At 35.8% G+C, this 20415-nt stretch overlaps 1 protein-coding gene across 4 annotated transcripts; it reads left to right on the top strand.

Moving 5' to 3' along the window:
* Positions 1-4771: 4771 nt before the first annotated feature.
* On the top strand, positions 4772-19592 carry LOC140760468 (uncharacterized). 4 transcript variants are annotated; one of them, XM_073097441.1, is made up of 8 exons: positions 4773-4936; positions 6876-6970; positions 7096-8189; positions 11367-11427; positions 11502-11617; positions 16197-16287; positions 17639-17686; positions 19316-19592. In XM_073097441.1, the coding sequence occupies exons 3-8, from the start codon at positions 7192-7194 to the stop codon at positions 19409-19411; spliced, it is 1410 nt and encodes a 469-aa protein (XP_072953542.1). In that variant the 5' UTR covers positions 4773-4936; positions 6876-6970; positions 7096-7191; the 3' UTR covers positions 19412-19592. The 4 variants fall into 4 exon arrangements, with proteins under 4 accessions (XP_072953540.1, XP_072953539.1, XP_072953542.1 ...); XM_073097440.1 differs by having other exon boundaries at positions 6859-6970; XM_073097439.1 differs by having other exon boundaries at positions 4772-4936; positions 6876-8189.
* The last annotated feature ends 823 nt before the right edge of the window (positions 19593-20415 follow it).

The raw sequence follows: 20415 nt of genomic DNA, 5'->3' as shown, positions 1-20415 counted from the left end.
ATGAATGAGTATATGAATGTATCCTCAATAATATATAAATGAAAAGTAGATAACACGTCATAACTGATAAAAGTATATAATCCTCGACCATGAGTGTCATGACACATGATTTAATCAGGTAACCGAATGCATACTTCTCAACATCATGCCCGAAGGCTCAGAGCATACTGTGCCATGTAAGGAGTATCTCAAATATAACCATACCCTGCCATCCGCTAGGGTATCAACATCCATCCAGATCGTGAGGATAACTCGCCACATATGCCCTGGCGAACGGCATGTGTCCGAATGTCTGCTGCGCACACAGACTAACGACCTCGGACGTAAGGCCAACAGGATCGCGACCATGTCGAGCGATCAATCATCCACCAAGCGCGTCCTAACCCTCGCGCCCACTCGGGTATCCTCACGCTTTCTATCAACTATCCTATCAATCACATTTCATGCTTTCCTTTTTAAATGACAAATCATATGCATATATCCAGTACAATAACAAGTCAATGATAACCGGAATGGTGGAATAGGAATCAAGAGCAAAATGAATGCAAACTCCAACCATGATCTAACACATGCCTCATGCTAATCTACCACATGCAAGAAATCATAATAAAATCATAACAGCATAATCATCTCCAATCATCTCTATATATCACCAATGTACTCATATCCCAGATCAGTCTATCAAATGCATGATAAAATATGCTTGACTGAAATCATCTCTATATAAAGTCATATAATCATGCTGGAAGCTTGCATGTACATAATATGTAATATATCCTAATTTGAGAAAGGGATCTAGGGGATAAGACTACTCACCGTCTGATCAGAAGATACATCTCTCACGTCTGTCAGGTAACCGAGTGTCATCACTAGCAAGGTCCACGGGGTCTCAAATAAGGGGTTCGGGATCGTCGGCGCTCGAGGAGGTGGCGACGGCGATGGAGAGAGAGAGAGAGAGAGAGAGAGAGAGAGAGAGAGAGAGAGAGAGAGATTTAAAGAGAGAGAGGGAAGGCGGTGGGAGGTGGCTGCGGCGGCGCTGGGGCCCGCCGCTGCCAGATGGCCGCAGCCGGTTGGCTGCGGCGACGCGAGGGTGGGGGGGTGCGTGGCACCTCCCCCACGCAGCCCCACTCATGGGCACGAGGCCGGTCACACTTTGGCCGGCCACGTCGTGCCCATGCAAAATTATTATTATTTTTTTTTTATTTTTTTTTGGTTGGGTTGTTACAAAAAGTGAATCATAAAAGTATTGAATAATAGTCCTCCTCGAATTTGGGTCTAATAATACTAAATAAAAATTTTCATATAAAATCAGTTTGCCTTGTATTTGGTGTTGTGATTTGCTACTTGGATCTGATTGAATGACCTTTAATAACTCATTCTTCTCTAGATCTGTCTAATATGATGTCTAAATAAGAGATATAGTCGACTGATTTGGGCTATCATGGTAGCCTCTTCATGCATACCTCTATGTCACATTTTCAGAAGTCCATGGTCAACTCCTCAAAGTCAAACATATATTACCTATTCTTTTAAGCTACTAAACTTCAAGTATAATTTTTACTGATTGAATATCTATCAGTATAGGTCCAAGGGTAAGGCATGTCCTGATTCTAAATATGCATGTAAAAATATGTCAGTATATACCTCTTCCTCATTCTCAATGTCCTCAATTACCTCCTCCTCTAGTGCATCTATTCTATGTTCCTCAGTCCCAATCTCAGTGTCAATCAGCTCTTCTATTAACATCACCATTGTTAGTCTAGCACATTCATGCACCAAGATGAATTTCTCATTATAATAGAATTATAAGTTTTTAACTCTTTCTTTCTCTCTTGGGCTACTATAATGCATCATGTTTAAAGTTGTAAGCGACCTCAATATGTTTGTAGACTATTTATAACTGCAAGTAGCTGAATTGGAGCTTGTATGACTACAACAGTTACGGATGGCTATAAATAATCTAATGTTCCCTTACGTGTCTATCATAGTCCAATGTACTTTCCATTTCATTTTTAATGTTCGAAGGTTTTCTTTTAATACTCATGTCGTGTAGAAGGTTGCTACAAGCAAAGTACGTTGAGCCTCATTAACTTCAATTTGGACATCAGGGAAAAGTTTGCTAATGAAAGTGTTTCTAAGAGTAGAGTTCGACCATTCTTAAATTCTATCTGAAATCCTTTCAAATCATCTTAATAAACTTGGACAAAGATAATTTGGATAAGCTTCGAAAGAGTTGCCTCGAAGTTTTTATATCTAGATGACTCGAATAGAAGATAAATTGTATTTGCGAATTCATTCTATAATTGAATCTATCAATTTCTTTGGGCTGATTGGAATTATCATATGACGACATCCTCTTGGTAAAAAAAAAGGCAAGTAGGCCCTTCAAATCTTTAAGTATGACATAGTAGAAAAAATTTGCTCCATTTGATAGACCCAGCCGAGCAAGCTGGCTTTGCTGAACATAGGAAAGTCCAATAGAGTGATTTAACCTTAAATAATTATTGTATAAGTGTCTCTACGTTCATTCTCTTTTTGACCATGGTAGGACACTTATGCTACTCTCTAGTATTGTTGTCAAATATCCCCATGCTTAGCCCATGAGTCATACTCATGCGTGCACGTCTATGTCCATAGGGGTGCAGAACCTATCTACGTAAGCATTGTTTATTGTTCATTTTGGAGTGGACAGCAACATTGTATGAGCCTGTTGTCTCTAAGGTGAGTAATATCTGTCTTCATGCTGAGGTAGTGGTGTGGTTGCTGGCCTGAGGCTATGTGTAGGTGTGATCACAGTAGTCATAACTAGCAATTTAATAATAGTTTTAAGTTTTGTGTTGTCTCTGATTTATTTAAATATATTTGTGGTTTCCATACTTATCGTCTATAAATCGATGAGGGCAAAGTAAATCATGGACATTAAAGAGTTGATGTTAGAGTTTGATATTTTCGATATCTCTATATGGATGTCCTTATTCTTAGGTTTAGTTGAGAGAATGAGTGGTGTAATATATGACATAAAAAAAAATTTGTGACATTTAGTTCATGCATAAGTAATATTTATTCATGATTTATGAATATTTTAAAAATATTTTATAACCATAAACTCACCTAGGAATATTTAGTTAAACTTTGTATAAGGTAAGTCATGTGACAAGTTATGGATAAACTTTTATCACAAGTAGGTGTTGTGTTAAAATTATGCACGTTTTCTAAGCAAGATTTTAATATAATTAACATATTTATTCATAGTTAGTAATCAAATATAAATTCTTATATAAACTAATTTAAGGTATTCATTATGTTTTATAATCAAATAATAAAAATGAGTAAAATTAGATATACATAATTTACATTTAAGAGATATGTATAAAGTTATCGTTAAAAAATTTATACACGAACCAAATGAGGCCTTAGACTTGTTGTATTCTTTCTCGCGAATATATGTGATGGGTATGCGACGAACATTGCTGTAATACCAAAATGTTATAACCTCACTAAGGATTGTGATCTAATTAGCCTTAGACAACAAGCAAGTACATTTACTGTTGTTTGGAGGTGGTGTGCGCTGAAGCTGGTGGGTGCACAACACATCGAGCTTAGATTGATGATCAAAATTTTGATGGTTATGTGGAAGCAATGCACACCAATTATCAAGGAGGGAGGTGAGGTGAGTATAAGAAGACTAAATGATAGAGAAAAAGAGACATTGTGAAAAATACATTCAATTCATAAGCATGCATACAAGTCACAAGACTTTATTTGAACCAGCCACCACATCTCTCTTAGATTGTAACTTCATTGCCCTCTAGATAGAGTCTGAATTTGAAAAAAAATCTAAATACAAAAATTGTAAATCACGACGTCATCGATCTAATCTATATGATTTCATATTATTCAAACACTATAACTATTTTGTGATTATTCTCGTAGAACTAATATCTTATTTTGACTCAAATCTAACTTTGATCGTATCAATGTCTTTATAACAACATATTTTAAAACCAAAATAAATAATCGAACACAAAATTACAACACTTTAAACTTTTTCTTCTATTTTTACATATATATTTCTCGTTTGAGATTAGATTAAGTTTCGATCATATTCATTTTTTTTATATCGTATGTCCAAAATTGACTATTGATAAAAAGTTAACGACTTAATAAGATGCTGAACAGTTTAATATTAAGACACTTGATTGTTCAACGTTTAATTAAAAAAAAAAGAATATATTTGTGGGTTATTGGGTACGGATTTTTTAATAGAGTTAATTGCATACTGAATCTAATAATCCGTTTACCAAATCACATAATGTTCTCCCACATGTAAGATAACTTTTTGACCAAACTAGCCCTCTTTTTTTATATTTTTAACCAACATAGACTATATTTCAAATTCATTATCAAATGAGATCTAATTTACTGTTGCCGTAATAAAAACGTTAATCAATTCAGCATTTTTATCCTTAAGTAATTTTTTTGAACTGCTGAAAGATTAAATTAAAAAAATTTATATACATAAAATGTTAAACTAATCAGCGTTATAGGACAAGATAAAAACACTGAATTAATTAGGAGGTTTTTTTTTGCTTAGAGATAAAATACTAATTAATTTAGTATTTTTATTATGATTATAATAAATTAGACTCTATTTAGTAATAAATTTGAAAGATAGTCAGCTTTCAAATAAAATAAATTTGAACATGGCTAGTTTGGTCAAAAACTCCAGGTAAGAAGACACTCTGGAAGGGACCCTTGGCAAAGGAATCCCAAAGAAAGAAAATAAAAAAAAAAAAAGGAAAAAAAAAGATCCCTCTCTCACTGTACGAAGCCCGAAGCCCTAAATCTAATCCCCGCGGCGATCTCCTTCTCTCGAGACGAAGGCTGAGATGGCGGGTGGCATTCTCGGGGACGAAGGGTGGTGACGAAGGGAAAGGTAACTCTGTCTCTGTCTCTGTCTCTGTCTCTTGTATGTAGGGGCAGTACCACGTCGGCATCCTTCGGCGGTGGGTAGGCAGGTCCTCTCCGCTCGATCGCCCCTTCGACAGAGGCTGCAAACTGGGTGGAGAAGGGGAGTGATACTGAGGGAGAGAAGAACTAGTAGTCATTGGTTTTTACGTTCTAACTAGTTAAGGCAAATTTATTGAGCCTTGAAACAAATTCTAGATAGGAATTAGATTTTCATTAAATTTTATTATTTCTGATGTATTTTTAGCTAAAATTGAGATTTTTTTTTTAGAGTGTCCTAATTAGTTAAAACTCCTAAGAGATTTGGTTGTTACTTTGTCAGATTGAAGGTGGCACACCCCCAAACAAGCACCACTTAAGTTAAAAGATTGCTAATTTGATTATAGATTAAATTAGAAAAGATGATATTCAAGTTGCGATTTGATATAATCTCCTCGTCTGTAATTGAAATTCCGAAAATAATGATAGAAATCATGGACAATTGAAATTATTGTTGTTTTGGAGGATTCAATGTTTATCTCTTGCCCTCCCCCATTTGGATTCCATGCTTTCTTTGTCCCTCCACAATTGAGGTAGACTTTCTCCTGTCCCGCAATTTAAGTGGGTTAATCTTCTTTCCTCCAAAGCTTGGTAGATTATCCTCCTGATGTGGCCTCAGGGATGAGAAGGTACCTAGATCCACGGTCTCTGTGAATTTTTTTTGCCTCCAAGTATTCTTTTCATACTGGAATAGCTAGCTAGATAGAAAAGATAGAAGATTACCGATCAAGTCACATGGGGGAAGGAAGATCAAACCCACCAAGTTGTCGGTGAAGGCAGATTAAACCCTCCTAAATTGTGAGGGAAGAAGAAAACCCAAGTAAAGGGGATAACATGGAATGGTCCGCACTCCGCAGGAATGATAAATTTTAATTTTCATGATTTTTATCTCTTCATTTTTTGGGACTCCCATTGTACATAGAAATGAGGAGATTAAATGAAATCACAGGTAAGACATTTAAATCATGCCTAATCTAATCTATAATTAAACTATGACTCTTTTAACTTAAATATCAACCAAATTCTAACAAAACTTGTCTATTAGCAAGATAACAATCAAATCTCCTGGAATTTAGGAGTTTTAATTAAATATGACACTCTAGAACAAATATGAATTTTAGCTAAAAATATATCTGAAAATAAAATTAATGAAAAGAAAATGAAAACCTAATTGTCATCACCTCCCCTCTCTTATCTATATAGCCGTGCTAGTACGATAAAGGGTAATTAGAGGCTGAAAAAGAAATTCGTTGAGACTCTAATTTTCTCATTGGGCGGTGATCTATTGACTTCTTATCTTTTTCCCCATGTCGGCATGTTTTTTCATTCTAAGGCCACATAAACTCATGTGCTGATTCTGCTGAACTAGTAGTTATTTTTATGGAATTGCTGAATTAGTTGCTTGTGTATTTTCCTTATAGGTTAGTGCTTTATTTTTTTAAATGTATTAATAAACTATATATCTGTATATATAATTTATTTATAAATTTATTAGTGCCGTATCCTATATGTGTCCATATCTCTTTGTTTTTCTTCCCCATGTCCATGTCCATGCCTATGCTTCATCATGTGCTGACCATATTCTGGGACGATGCATTCTATAAACTGTCTTCCTTGTCCTTTCAATGATGGAATTAGTGGTTGTACCACAAAGTGATTAATCACTGATTTGCAGGGTGAAGCAAAACAGCTGTGATTCTGATTTCTGATTTGAATTACTATTGTTTGCCCACGTAATAACACATATCTTCATTTTATCCTTGTGGGCCACTTTGATATCCGGAATTCTGATTTTACCTCTAGTTAACATTTACTCAATATACTTTTCTGGTTTTTTTTAACATATTCCAGGTTATTGTTACTCTCAGATAGTTCCTTGCTCATTTCCCCGTTTAAAGCATACCCCTGGAACATGCGATAGCAGATGTCAACCTAGCTGAGACTAAATCTAATTTCAGAACAGGTGACATGTTGATCCAGAGCTCTCTTCCTGATACTATCAGCACAGTAATGCCTTTTTCTAACCATGCAAAAGAAGAGAACATGGACCCATCATATGATTGGTCTCACTTTGCTAAAACTTGGCAGAAGTCTTCAAAATGTGATGAGCGTTGTCAAGCAAGATGCAGAAAATGTACAGCTACTGGAAGTGAAGAAAAGAAATTTAGTTGCAAAGATGTGTACATGTCCACCTGTTCTGATATATCAGCTGTCAATGATATGTGCACCAGTTCAGTACCTAAGCAGGATGGCTATGTCTACAAGCGAAGGAAGTTGCAACAGAATGGTGTTGCTCTCTTATCTGAAGATACCACATTTGAATATTCTAAAGAAAGTGCCGGCTGTTACTCTAGTATAAGTTCCGAAGACCATAATTTATTACTGCAGGAACCTCATGACAGAACTATTACTCGAGGCTTCCATTGTACCTTGGATGATGGATCTCTATCACTTTATGATCAAGACCATCCACAGGATCAGTCCACCACTACTAGCTTTCAGGTGGATGATGCTAGAGCAGATACTATAACCAATCATGCAGAAGATAAACAACCTTTAAAATCAGCTAGATCTTTCCAACATGCGTCAGAAAACATATCTGTTGCAAATGACGGGTACTTGTCACCAAGAGAAAATATTGGTCATCCTTCAGATAAGTTAAAGAATGGGGTGGAGGATTCTAGTGAGTGCTCCTCTTCCAGTATTGCCTTTCCTAAGCCACCGGAGGAGTTTACCTCAGAAAAAGAGTTGTGCATTTTTGTACTCAAAAGTCATGGCCTGCTTGGAGTTGTATCAAATAGCAGGGAATGTGCTTCTTTAGAAGTCCTTGGTAGTGGTGATTCAAAATCCTTCAAACCGTGCAAAATCTGTGGTATTCTGGGAAATCCATTAAAGATGTTTATTTGCGACCTTTGTGAGGAAGCATTTCATGTCTCTTGTTGTGATCCTAGATTTAGAAATCTGCCAGCTGATGAATGGTGCTGTCAGTCGTGCTCCAAAAGTAGACCAGTGATTTCATGCGATGCCGTGGGCGAAAATTCTTGTCAAAGTAAAAGAACATCTTATGGAGATCTAGGTCCCATATTATTTATGCTAAGAGATGATCAACCATATACATCTGGTGTTCGTATTGGTAGAGCTTTCCAAGCAGAAGTTCCTGAATGGTCTGGTCCATTTTCTGGGTATGTTTCACCAACACCTCTCTTTTCCGTTAGAAGAATCTTGAGGTCCATGGTAATGAGTATCTTAGAACTTGTCAATCTAGTAGATATAGCTCCATTTTTTGAGTTCTTTATTGTAAAATTCAAGCTTTATACTTATCCTTGTTTGATGCTTTTGTTGGTAATTGAAATTTTTTTCTCTTCTTTTTTTCTTTAGTCTACCATTCTTTTTCATAAACATGCTACATCTTTGCATATCAGACTTTAGTATTTTGCCTTGAGTAGTAGCAAGATATCTATCAGAGATATACTTTAAACATAGTTCTAAATTTTAGCCGAACCTGATCCTAGGCAATGACTGGTTTCGGCCTGGTATTGGTCAATAACCAATCTATTTTGAGTCGGAAAAAGAGAAATAACCTCGTCGGAGCTCGTTAGAGAAGCATCACTGTAGAAAAATCGGAAAGGAAGAGGCTGAGATAAAAGAGAGTTGGTAAGGGAGAGGAAGAGTTAGTGGGAGAGAGAGGAGAGAGAAATGGAGAGGGAGGAGGAGAGAGAGTTAATGAGAGAGGGGGTGTCGGTGAGGGAGAGGAAGTGGTAGTGGGAGAGAGAGAGGTAGTGACAGAGTTAATAAGAGAGAGAGTGGGAGAGAGAGTAAGAATTTTTATTTTATTTGGTGTATGAGAGGGAGAGAGAGTGAGTGATAGAGAAAGATAAAAATTAAGAAAATAATACTTATTTTTAGATTTATATATGAATAATTTATTTTTATATCTTATTATTATTATTTAAAATTTTAGAATTTTTATGTATTTTAAAATACAAATCGATACAAACGATCGATACTGTCGATACAGCCAATACATATCGATTTTTTGGATGGTTGATTCCGATCATGATTTCGATACTTAGAACTTTGACTTTAAAGATAAGTACTCCTACTATACTTTATTGTCAAAGACGCTACATTAGGGAACTAAAAATTGTTGTCTTACATCACTAGCTTTATTCAGTTTACCTATCACATTAGTGTTGGCAGTTTCAATGATTGCCGTTCCAGTGCAATAGGGGCATGTCGCCGACCTTGGCTTGACACATTAGTGTTGCTGAGCTAGTGTGCCATTAGTCTTGACATGCTGAAAATAGTTGAAAATAATTTTTAAAACTTTCAAGGGACTTAAAATACGTTTTAGGAGCTAAATAATAGTCCTTAAAAACGTGCAATTAGAGTTTAATCCCATAATTTTCCCTAATTTTTCTTGGATCTTCTAAGTTGAGGCAAATAATTTGGGGATAACCGAAATTTTTCTTTGATTTCTCTAATTTGAAATATAATTTATATAGATCAAGTTTCAACATACAAAAAGATATCAAAACGGATGAAAATGACATGAAATTAAGTTTGTTTAAAGTAAGATATGCTCAATTTCTAATGGCAAACATTCACATGGGTAGCTGGGAGTATTGAGATACTCTCCCTGTATCAGTGTTGATAATTCACCGACATGACAATCCATGGGTAATTCATTGGCATAGTCTCAATTTATTCTTGCTAGCATGGTGTCATCATGGTTGACATGACATTCTATTATTAAAATATTCGGTACCCCTTGATTTATGTCTTGTTTTACCCCTCCGTAATAAAAAATTTCTCAAATCAATCCTTGTACTTATAACTAAAGTAAGAATGCTAAATTTTTTGTCCAACTTAAATAAAATGGCACAAATAATTTTCACAATTTGTTTTATCCTCAATTTTTTATATTTTATGAACCAAAATATTCTCATCTTCTTCCTTATCCCTGATAATAAAAAAAAATCTCTCTTTCTTTCTCACCTCTCTCCACTCTCCTCGTCGCCAACTTCCTCCTTCTGTCTTTCTCCTTTCTCTCAATAGAGAGAGAGAGGAGTATGATGGAGAGGGAGGGGTATTAGGGTGGCTTTCGGTAAGGGTGGAGTTAAAGCGAAGTGAGTTACAAGTATTTTAGTAATTTGCATATTTTCAGTTAAGTTGGATAAGAAATTTAACAGTCTCACTTTATATATAAGTATATGAACTGATTTAAGATTTTTTTTAGTACAGGAGAACAAAGTGAATTTTAGTATTAGTAAATGGGAGGTAAAATGTATTTAATCCTTAAATATTTCAAAGGTGGAGTGCCAAAATAAGAAATCCTTAGGAGAAAAAGAGAAATATGTACAAAAGTCTACTGAATTTTCAATTTGAGATGTAATTTTTTATTTTTATCTGCATGCCCTATTCAAAGACTATTTTTTTTTGACAAAAATACTCATGCTAATAATAAATGATGGTTCATCCTTTTTTTTTGCGATAATACTGCTTTTAACATACAGATATCGAAAGTAGATTGGACATGTATATTCTGGGATAATATGCAAAACTGGCGGAGGGAAATTAATGCAGAGAAGAAATCCATATATTTTCTATATAGGTGTGGAATAATGCAGATCTTAATACGTAGTAGCAGATATATATGTGAAATCCACAATGCGTAATTCATAGATTTATGTAGCGGGAGAATTGTAATCTTTATGCACATTTAATGCACCAAAAACAATCTATCTCTTGTCCCGATCCTGAGTAATTATCAATTCACAGGATTGGTTTGTGTCAGATTGAGATAGAGCTGGCAATGTCAGATCTAGGAAACACAATGGGTGCCTTTGGAGAGAAGGCACCCATTGAGATGAGTCGCAGGTCTTTATATTATGACAGTAAACAAGTTTCAGTTGATAATTGAGATGAGATTTGAGCTTGTTCCAACCCATGTCTAGTAATGGCTTAAGACAACTCATAAAAAGCCCTTTTGATTTTAGCTGAAATGGCATTAAATGGGTGACATGTGGCCTACCATCATTGCAGACCTAGTTTTGGACCGTTCCTCATGAAAGCAGACCTGTTTGCTGAAACAAATCAACTAGGACGAAACTTAGATCCATGAAAAGCAAGGATTATGGAGTTGAAATGAATATAGTCTCTAATTTCGTTTTGCTACACCTGTAAGATCTCATAATTTTCAATTGAATTAATCGGGTAACTTAATGTGTAAGGATCTTTCATTTCTTTTGGTTGAAGAATTACATTCATCACTTATTATATTTTTTCCCTTCTTTTATTTATGCTTTGACCAGTCTTTTCTCTTAGATTCGTGGTTAATGTATGTCTCTTGAATGCAGTGATTCTGATTATTTTTCAGAACCCTCCAAACTGGATCCTGCTCAATGTGCTATGATGGATGTAAGTACAGAAATTTATTGTGATAGCTTTTGTTGAAATCTGGACTTCATCTTAGCATTTTTCAAAATTTTCAGTGTTGGAAATACAGCAAGCCTGCCAAAGTAACATCTATTGGAAATTGGGTTCAATGTCAAGACTTAATTTATACAAGTGATGATGATGAAGGGACTATTTGTGGGAAGTGGCGCAGGTGATGTCTAGCATGACGCACACTTACATGGGATTTCTTTTATGTTCTTTTTTGTTCTTTCTACTTTAAACATAATTGCTGATTAGGTTATGCTATGCAACCTTACACTTCTCAATTTGTCAGGTTATGATGAAAGTAGCATGGTATTTGATTTGCTTGTGCAGCATATATTCATGCTAATTTGTTGATTGGAATGGTTTCTCTTATCATTTTCTACAGAAAGTGGTATTCGTAACCTTTAAAGAAGGATTACATCACAGAAGAAGCAAAATAATCTATTCATAAGATGATTAGTATGCTAAGTCTTTGATATGTTTGAAGTACCTCGTTTTTGTGCAAGTCAGACTCATAATACAGTTTCCAGAAATTTCTATTGGCACACTTCGTCCTACCTTTATGTGTAATTGGTTCCAAGGCAGGTGTTTTTTGTAGTAATAATGGGTGAGTCCCGTGAGATCTAATCTATGCTGACCATCTCCTTCTAGACTTCCCTATACTTCTTTGGGTCATCTACCCAGTATGGTTTCAGTTTGATTGTGTTGAATGTTTCCCTTTGGCTCCTTATACTAGCAGATAAGAATTAATAAGATGATCAGAGAAGGTTCATATTATTTCATTCTCTTGATCTTGTTGCTAGATTGGATACTTGGTCGTTCTCTTGAGGTTGTCTCTAGATTGTTTGGTCCAAATTCAGGATATTAGTCAATTTTGGATTATTTAACAATGCATATGATGGTCAGTATTTTGATACAAAGGAAATTAAAGGTCTTAAAGTGGCCAGTTCCTACAATTATTGGATTTAATGCTGTGGTCAGAATTTCTCACTGAGTGACTCCTTATCTGAGTTTGGCGTATCTTTTCTCCTGCCCTTCTCTTTATATTCTCCTTTTTTGTTCCTGTCCTCTAGCCATCTATGTCATCCCCAACCAGATTGAGTGGATCTGTTTTAGATCTGGCTAGCTGCATCCCCTCCCTCCAGTCAGCCTTGTGGCTGCAGGAGTTTGGTGATCATGGTATAAATTGAATCAGATACACATCTTTCATTCTGATTAACTACTAGACCCACATACACCAAGCCAGCACTAAGTCCTGAGCCTATGATTTGACCTACGTGCCCCCATTCATTAACTCTCTGAATCCTTTGTTTGGACTGCCTTTGTCTGTCTATCTCTGTCTCCAATGATATAGCTGATCAAATCATGGCTGCAGCATCAGATTTTTTGAGGCTGGAAGTCCAGATCTATCTTAAAGGCCTATCAAAATGGTTGCAAGTGTGCTATGGTGGTCCTACACAATGAAGGCCGTGCCGGCAGCGTACCGGCATGTGGCACGAGAGGTGCCGCATGACGCCCCTCCTAGCGGCAATCCGCTCACCGTTGAGCTTTCATCGCCGCCGTCATCGCCCATCGTACCGGAGAGCTTCATCTAGTCTCCCTCCTCTTTTTCTCTCTCTGGCAAGTGCTGCGTGTCATGCCGTACTGTGCCATGACACGGCCATCCATGGTCTTACATCATCTTTGTATCGGAGGTTCTACATAACTTAGATTGTCGTTTTGCCATGCCATGCATGCATGTGAGGTACAGATAGTGCATAAACCAGAATGATGATACATACACCATATAGCACATAACCACAAGGACTGTACATACAAGTGTATTTAGTGCATATGCCATCTGCGTTTAGACACCGCATACATAAAGTTGGAAATGAGAAAAGTCAGTTATAAATTTAGAGTTTACCTGTGAAAGCTCCAGAGAATAAAAAGAAAGGGATTTCACATTCAATAATAGCATGCTTGAATCTCCAGTAAGCTAATTCAAACTTGAAGTTGCAAGGATGCAAGCATCATATTAAGCAGTTGAACTTTTAGTTAAGTTGTCTACCTGACTTGCTTGCCGCAGCCTATGCAAGTCAATATTTTTAAGAAGCGCATACATTCCCTTGACCTCCAGGCACAATCAACTGTGAGATAATGAGTACACAAGCCACTATTGCCCACACTATTGATAGATATAAGTTTGCTAATCATGAAAATCTATTTGACTGTCTACTTGGACACTTCAATATCATTATATATGTTAGTATTCCAATCAAGTTTGTAATTCATTGTTTCATAATTGGAATATATTTCTTTCTTGCATTAGGTTATTTGAAACATCATTATGATCTTTATTATGTTAATATGTCCTTGATTAAATTTGATTGTACAAAAGTTTTGTATGTTCCTTTATCTTTCTGAGCCAATGAATCTATTTATTTATTGTTGACATCTTTTAAGTTTGATCAACTTATCATATTTGCTACAAATGCTGATTTATCAAGTTATTTGGGTAATTATATATGATGAAATATCATTCTTCTTGTGGAGATTTCCATTAAGACAGCACACTGTGGTGTGAATTTTATTTTAATTTCTAGACTACATTTGCAAAAATTGCTTACCAAATAGATACACTATTGTTGCGTCGTGGCTCGACCAACCCACATATAGCATATGCTTTTCGAAAATCAAGATATACAATTATTTGGCCAAAGCTGGAAGGGTCTTTTTTATTTTTTTTATTGAGAAGTTTGGGTAGTGCCTAGTTAAATTTATTTAGTAAACAAGTACAAGAGAAGGGAAAAAACAGGGAGGGAGGAGGAAGGGCGAGACCATCTCAATTAGCAACTAATCAACTCCTTGGTTTATTTTGGTGGCTCCTTTGGAAGGAGAAGAACCGATAGATCTTTGTCAAGGAGTCGAGGAACCTTTTATGGCGGCCTCTACATCTTCCTCTCAGAGATTTGGAAGTATTGAAGAAGACCAATAGCCATAGAGAGGTCGCGGAGAAGCCAAGCCCAAGACAGGCGAGAAGGATTCACAAAAGGGCCTTGGATAGTCAGAATGGAGAAGATGGTCGAGGGTCTCAAAGGTATCCTCGCACAATGGATACGCTAAGGTATCAAGGAATCTTTTTCAAGCAAGGATGCTTCCAAGTATGGAGTCTATTAAAAACAACCAACCAAAGAAATGTCTTCTCTTTTGAAAGTAGGGAGGTCTTCAAGAGGTTAACAATCCGACTGCAAAGAACCTAGCAGGGTCCGACCATTGCCCTTAACAAATCCGGAGGACTCTCCTGGGAGACACGGATGACAAACCTTCTTTTGAATCTTGATCCAAGGTCCAAAAGCATGCAAAGTAGACATTGAGAGACCGAATCAACTAGCAAGGGCACGGTTTGGGACCCACCTATACCAACACCACCCTCCACAGTGGAGAAACTTGTCGAAACAACACAAATGAACAAATTATGCTTAATCCGGCCACAACAGAAGCAAACCATCAGGAGATTTTCATAAGCAATTGCCTGAAAGTTCTATTTTTTCCTCTTAGTGGGCCAACCTTTATGAATTGTTTGAGAGGAGTTGATAAATTGGTTTTGATACAAATCCATGCAAAATGGTCTCTTGACCGAGCCAAAGTAAAAGCATCAACTTGTAGAGGTCGCCCTATATAGGAAGCCACCTCAAGGAGAAGATCATGAGGTTAGTATTCATTGGGCAAGCCTAGGAATTGGACCGATATCGAAGTAGAGCAGATGTCCACCCTCGGAGGCTAGAAATTTTGGGCACCGGGGAATCAATTTAGAACCATACATATGTCCAAGGGCCTCCATTGAAAACATTAAGCATATTTTCCTCAAAGCTGAACTTAAATGTAAAAAGAACTCATTGCCATGTTGATCACCTGAAGCGTCCCCACTAGCTTCCACCATCAAGTGGTTTCCTTGATTAAGTAAGCCAAAGGTGGGGGATGCCCCGAAAACTTTCTGAGAAAGCTTAACCGCCATTCCGCACGACTGGAGTTTAGACGCACTGGCTCCAAATTTACAGAGCTTGGAGACAGACTTTAAGCGCTGGAAGACTGAACTGCACATAGTATTAGCACTCGAGATTCTGGTAGCAGAAGAATGTGAGCTCTTACACAGCTGGGCCCAAGAGGTAGGCAAGGGTGACGATTTCTGACGATTTCTCCTCCAGAATACCCTAGAAAAAGAGGCCGAATCTTGAGGAGTAGATGCTTCTGCTGGGACCACCTTAGGACAGGCGTGACCTTCAAAATAATCACCAGTAAGAGTAGTAGCATTTACAACCCAGGCACATGTGCATTTACTTCATTTGGAGGGGTTGGTGGATCAAGGGGCTTCTTAGATGCAGCTAGAAAGGGTGCGACCACAAGAGCGTTGGAACTCATAACTCTCCCTATTCTTCTCTTTATAGCCTTATATTCTGGCAACTACATATAGAGACATAACCTTTGGGATAGTAATAACTATTGTTTTCTATTTGAGTTTGTGGATAAGGACTCTTGTTCCATGAAGCTTCTGTCCCAAACTTTTTCATTTTATTTGGAAAAAACTAGGCTACAACTTTTCTTTTTAACTATCAAATTGCCAATAGCAGCTAGAATATCAATATACATGCAGGCAGTTTAACTTTTTGACTGGTTAATATTTTGATGTATATGCCTGTTAAAAATTTAATATACAGATTATTAATGGTCTTGACTAGATTTCATGTGTTCTTGTTCCATTGCAGGGCACCTCTTTTTGTAGTTCAAAGTGATGACTGGGATTGTTCCTGTGCTATGCTTTGGGATCCAATTCATGCAGACTGTGCAGTTCCGCAGGTAAAATTTCATTGTTATTTTCATCTAAAGATATACACGTCTTAAATGAGATATGTTTTGGTTATAATCACTTATTTGGATAGAATGAAGTATTTTCTGGTTTAAACTACTTTGTCAGATTGTCTCTAGCATTATTGTGCATATACCAGACCATAGGTCATGATCGTGGTTGGATTACTATGAACTTTTCCTGCTTCTTGATTATCTCTGTTGATGCTAAGTTCACTGTTATGGCCATTCACTTCAATTTTATTCATGTTTGAAGGTTTGTTTCAAGTTTACCCATCCTGTCCCTTCCTATGTTCTCTTTTGATTCCCAGACCTAATTTTGAATTCACAGTTTTTATTTTATTTCATTTTTACGTCTAGAAGTGTTCAAGATATTTGTATCCCCATTTAGCGAACTATTTGTGAACAAAAAGCATTTGATTTTAACTATATAACATGTATGCATATGAGTTTTTTACTCTTAACCTCAGAAGATCAAACAACAACACTTAAGGTACTATAGCACTTGCAAACGTTGATCATTTCATTATATTCTTATGAAGGTGTAGAGGTGGCAAAAGTTGGCCTAATAACCCATGATAATTCAGGCTTTAGACGAGTCTAATTAGGTTCGGGACGTAAACAGGTATTTGATTATTAAACGGGCTATATTTATATATATTACCTCAATCCGTTAACTCGTTTATGACTCGATCTACCGACATGTTTATGACATGGTAATCCGTTTTTGACATGATAACCCAAATTACTCGTTTATGATACGATAACCCGAATAAACCATTCATAACACGAAAAAAATCTATTTATAACACACAAAAATCTGTTTATAACGTGAAATTTTTTTATAAATAATTACTTGTGTCAAAGCACATATGAGAAAAAAAAACTTACCTTTATAATGGAGAATTCAAGATTTAGCATCAAATTCCAACAATAGATAGTCAGTTTGAATGCCACAATTTTCTTCTTTCTTGTCTCTCTTCTTCTCACTAGCTTTAGAAAAGAATATTTAGAGTAGTGTTAGTTATTGGTACACTTAACACTCCCTTTCTGTCAAAGTAAGATTGTCCAAGTAGAGAATTACTCAAGGTTAATTCTATTACATTAAAGTAACTTTCGCCATTGAAACTAGGCAAAATACTAGTACAGACCAATTTAAGGTAACCACAATTTTAACTATAGTATAGCATTATGGAAGTACAAGTAGTAGGTAGTCATAAAATATTTAATAATATCTGACCTTCAGCTCTGAATGCATACCACTGGATTATGAAGTACAACATCTATTGCATTTATGTACCTCTATGATCATGTACTGATATGGTCTCAAATTTTGTTGTAGGAGCTTGATACTGAAGTTGTTCTGAAGCATTTAAAATATATAGAGATGGTATGTCAATTGTCAAGCATCCCCTTCCGAAGCTTCTATTAGTTATAATTTTCGTTATGGCATAGTTTGAACTTTTTATTTTGCCAATATGCTTTGTTCAACTCAACGATGACTGTGCTAATGGCACGTGCTGTGCCATGTCACCATTAGCATGCCCTTACGTGCTATTGACATGCATTTATAGTATTTTTAATAAGAATTTTAGAATATTTAGAGATGTTTTTGAATTTTTGGTATGTCAATCTATAGTTTTTGGTTTAAATATATGTATTAAAATCTACATTATAATATTTTATCTTTAGATTATTTTTGTAAATGACCTATTTTATTAAAAACAAAGTAACAGTTAAATATAAATATTATTTAACACATAATACATAATATGATTGAATATATTCATTAGAACTAATATTAATAATTGAACACTCTATAATAAAATTGAACATATAATATTAATTGATAATAATTTAGTAATTAAAACTAATATCTATTTGAACATAGAATGACGAGGAGAATTAAATACTTTATTTGCCGGCATAAGAATAACATGAGAATGTTGCATTAAATACTGTCGATATTCTTCAAAATTTATCCACTGATAATATTGATTGTTGAAACGTCTCACATAGTTATCATACAAATAGGAATTTCCTAATTCTCCTATGACATGATGTAGATATTCAACATGTATGGGTGTGACCGGCACTGGCACCGGCACCGAGACGCACACCATAAACATATGTAGATTGTGGATATAGAGTGTAATTAGGGTGTTGTAGCTCTGGTGGGTGTGATTGATATGATGGTAATGATGATGAACTCATATCATCCTGTGGGTGCACCTCTCATTATGTCCTACTACCTATAGACTCAAATCTTCTATAAAAGTATTAATTTTTTAAGAAGGTTGTGTAATAGAGATGCATGTCCCATCTCATTATTACCGCCACTTGACTGAGTCTTATTATCACCATCAATATCATCTGTAGTCTCATCATTATCAATTTTATCTAAGCCTTTTAAATAATCAGTTGATTTGATAATAATTGATGAAAATAAAAAAGAAAATTTACAAAAAAGCCTCCATATGGCATAATAATCGGCACAGCTTGACACTGGGGTGTGCCATTGGTACGCTGACACAACCCGTGCCAAGTATAGTGCCACTACTAGCATGGCAAATACTAGTTGGCACGGGGTGTGTCAACTGGCACGGCCATCCATGGTTCAACTTGCCCATTCCTATGTATGTCGTTAAGGTCCTGATTGATATGTTTCACTTTGTTCTAGAGAGTTTCTTCTTCTACAACCAAAGTTCCATTAAGTAGATCAAAAGTTTTGCTTGAAAGATTTTCTTTTTACCTACTGTGATTGCTGTTTGGTACATTGCTGAGCAGTCATCAATGGTAGATCTTGGTTACTTATATGTCAGGCTAGCTAGAAGTTAAGCTAACAGGAATCTTTTTTCGTTTGCAAAAAAAAAAAAAAAAAAAAAAACTCATCATTATCAATAGAAGTATATAAATTAGCCTTTTGAGTTTTAAAGAATCCTGCTTTCTTTGAAGTTATTTTTTTTTCCTGATATCAAAGGCATTCAATTACTCAGTTAATGAATTGTATGACATGCAGCTAAGGCCACGGCTATCTGATAACAAGCGGAAACTAGGTCAATCTAAAAAAGTTGTGCCGAGCAATGATTCTGAGACGATAAAAGGTGATGATTAATCACATCAACTTGCCGTGCATCCTGTACAATGAGTTGTATCATTAATGAGCATGCACTTATTCCATAATCTTCTTTGTATTTTTGAGCAATCCATTTCTAGATGAGTAATTGCAAGCATACAAATATTGGACGCATAGTGACATATATAATATATATGCTTCTATGCCCAGTTTTGACCAACTGCTTTGGGAAAGTTACATTCATCTCAAGACGCCTAATTCATAATTGACTCTTTTTGTTGAAACAATCAAACAAAAATCTAGAAATTCAGCATCTTTCGATTGATCTTTTTGTCTCTTCTTTTATCCTGGTATCCCAAGATTTGTTCTAATTTCTCTATTCGGTCGGTTTTTGGATCGGTTTCTATCTAGTGCTAGCGGTTAGATCAAGGTGCAAGGATTAGGGGGAGTTCACTCGTGGAATAACTTCTTTGCTAGTATAGCTTTATTGTACTTGCATAAGAGGTTATACGGATACAAGCTATTATGGTGCTGCATAGTTGTAAGCTAGTATAATGTGTAATAATTATACATGATATGATATTAAATTGAATGTAAAGTGAAGAATTTTATACCAAAAGAGCCCTTGGTGGTTAGAAAGGAGTATTAATACATAAATAATATTCTAATTAATTTTCATACAGTGGATTTTTTTACTATGTAATGTGGATCAAAATTTTCTGCATATCAAAATGTAATGTAAACTTATACAGACAGTGTAGGCTTTTTATCTGCAGTGTGGATCTATTTTCTTACACTGGATAAAATTTCTCTGGATATTTATATGTAATGTGGATCACTACATGGAATAGTGGTAGTTATTTTCTAAACCAATTAGTTAGTTCTATATGTTGCCATAATGGACATCTTAGTAAATGACTAAAAGCATTTCCCTTTGAGAAAAAGAAGAAGAAAAAGAGAGAGAGAGTATCTTTCAATGGGTAGAAAATTCCTTATCTTTACCAAAGAGACTAAATTCATATAGAATCCAGTTGGAGTGATTG

The sequence above is a fragment of the Typha angustifolia genome, chromosome 5, assembly GCF_048772165.1.
Source record: "Typha angustifolia cultivar Huaian chromosome 5, ASM4877216v1, whole genome shotgun sequence".
In the NCBI taxonomy this organism is placed as follows: Eukaryota; Viridiplantae; Streptophyta; class Magnoliopsida; order Poales; family Typhaceae; genus Typha; species Typha angustifolia.
The sequence above is the reverse complement of the archived record's forward strand: the minus strand, read 5'-3'. Positions and strand labels throughout refer to the sequence as shown.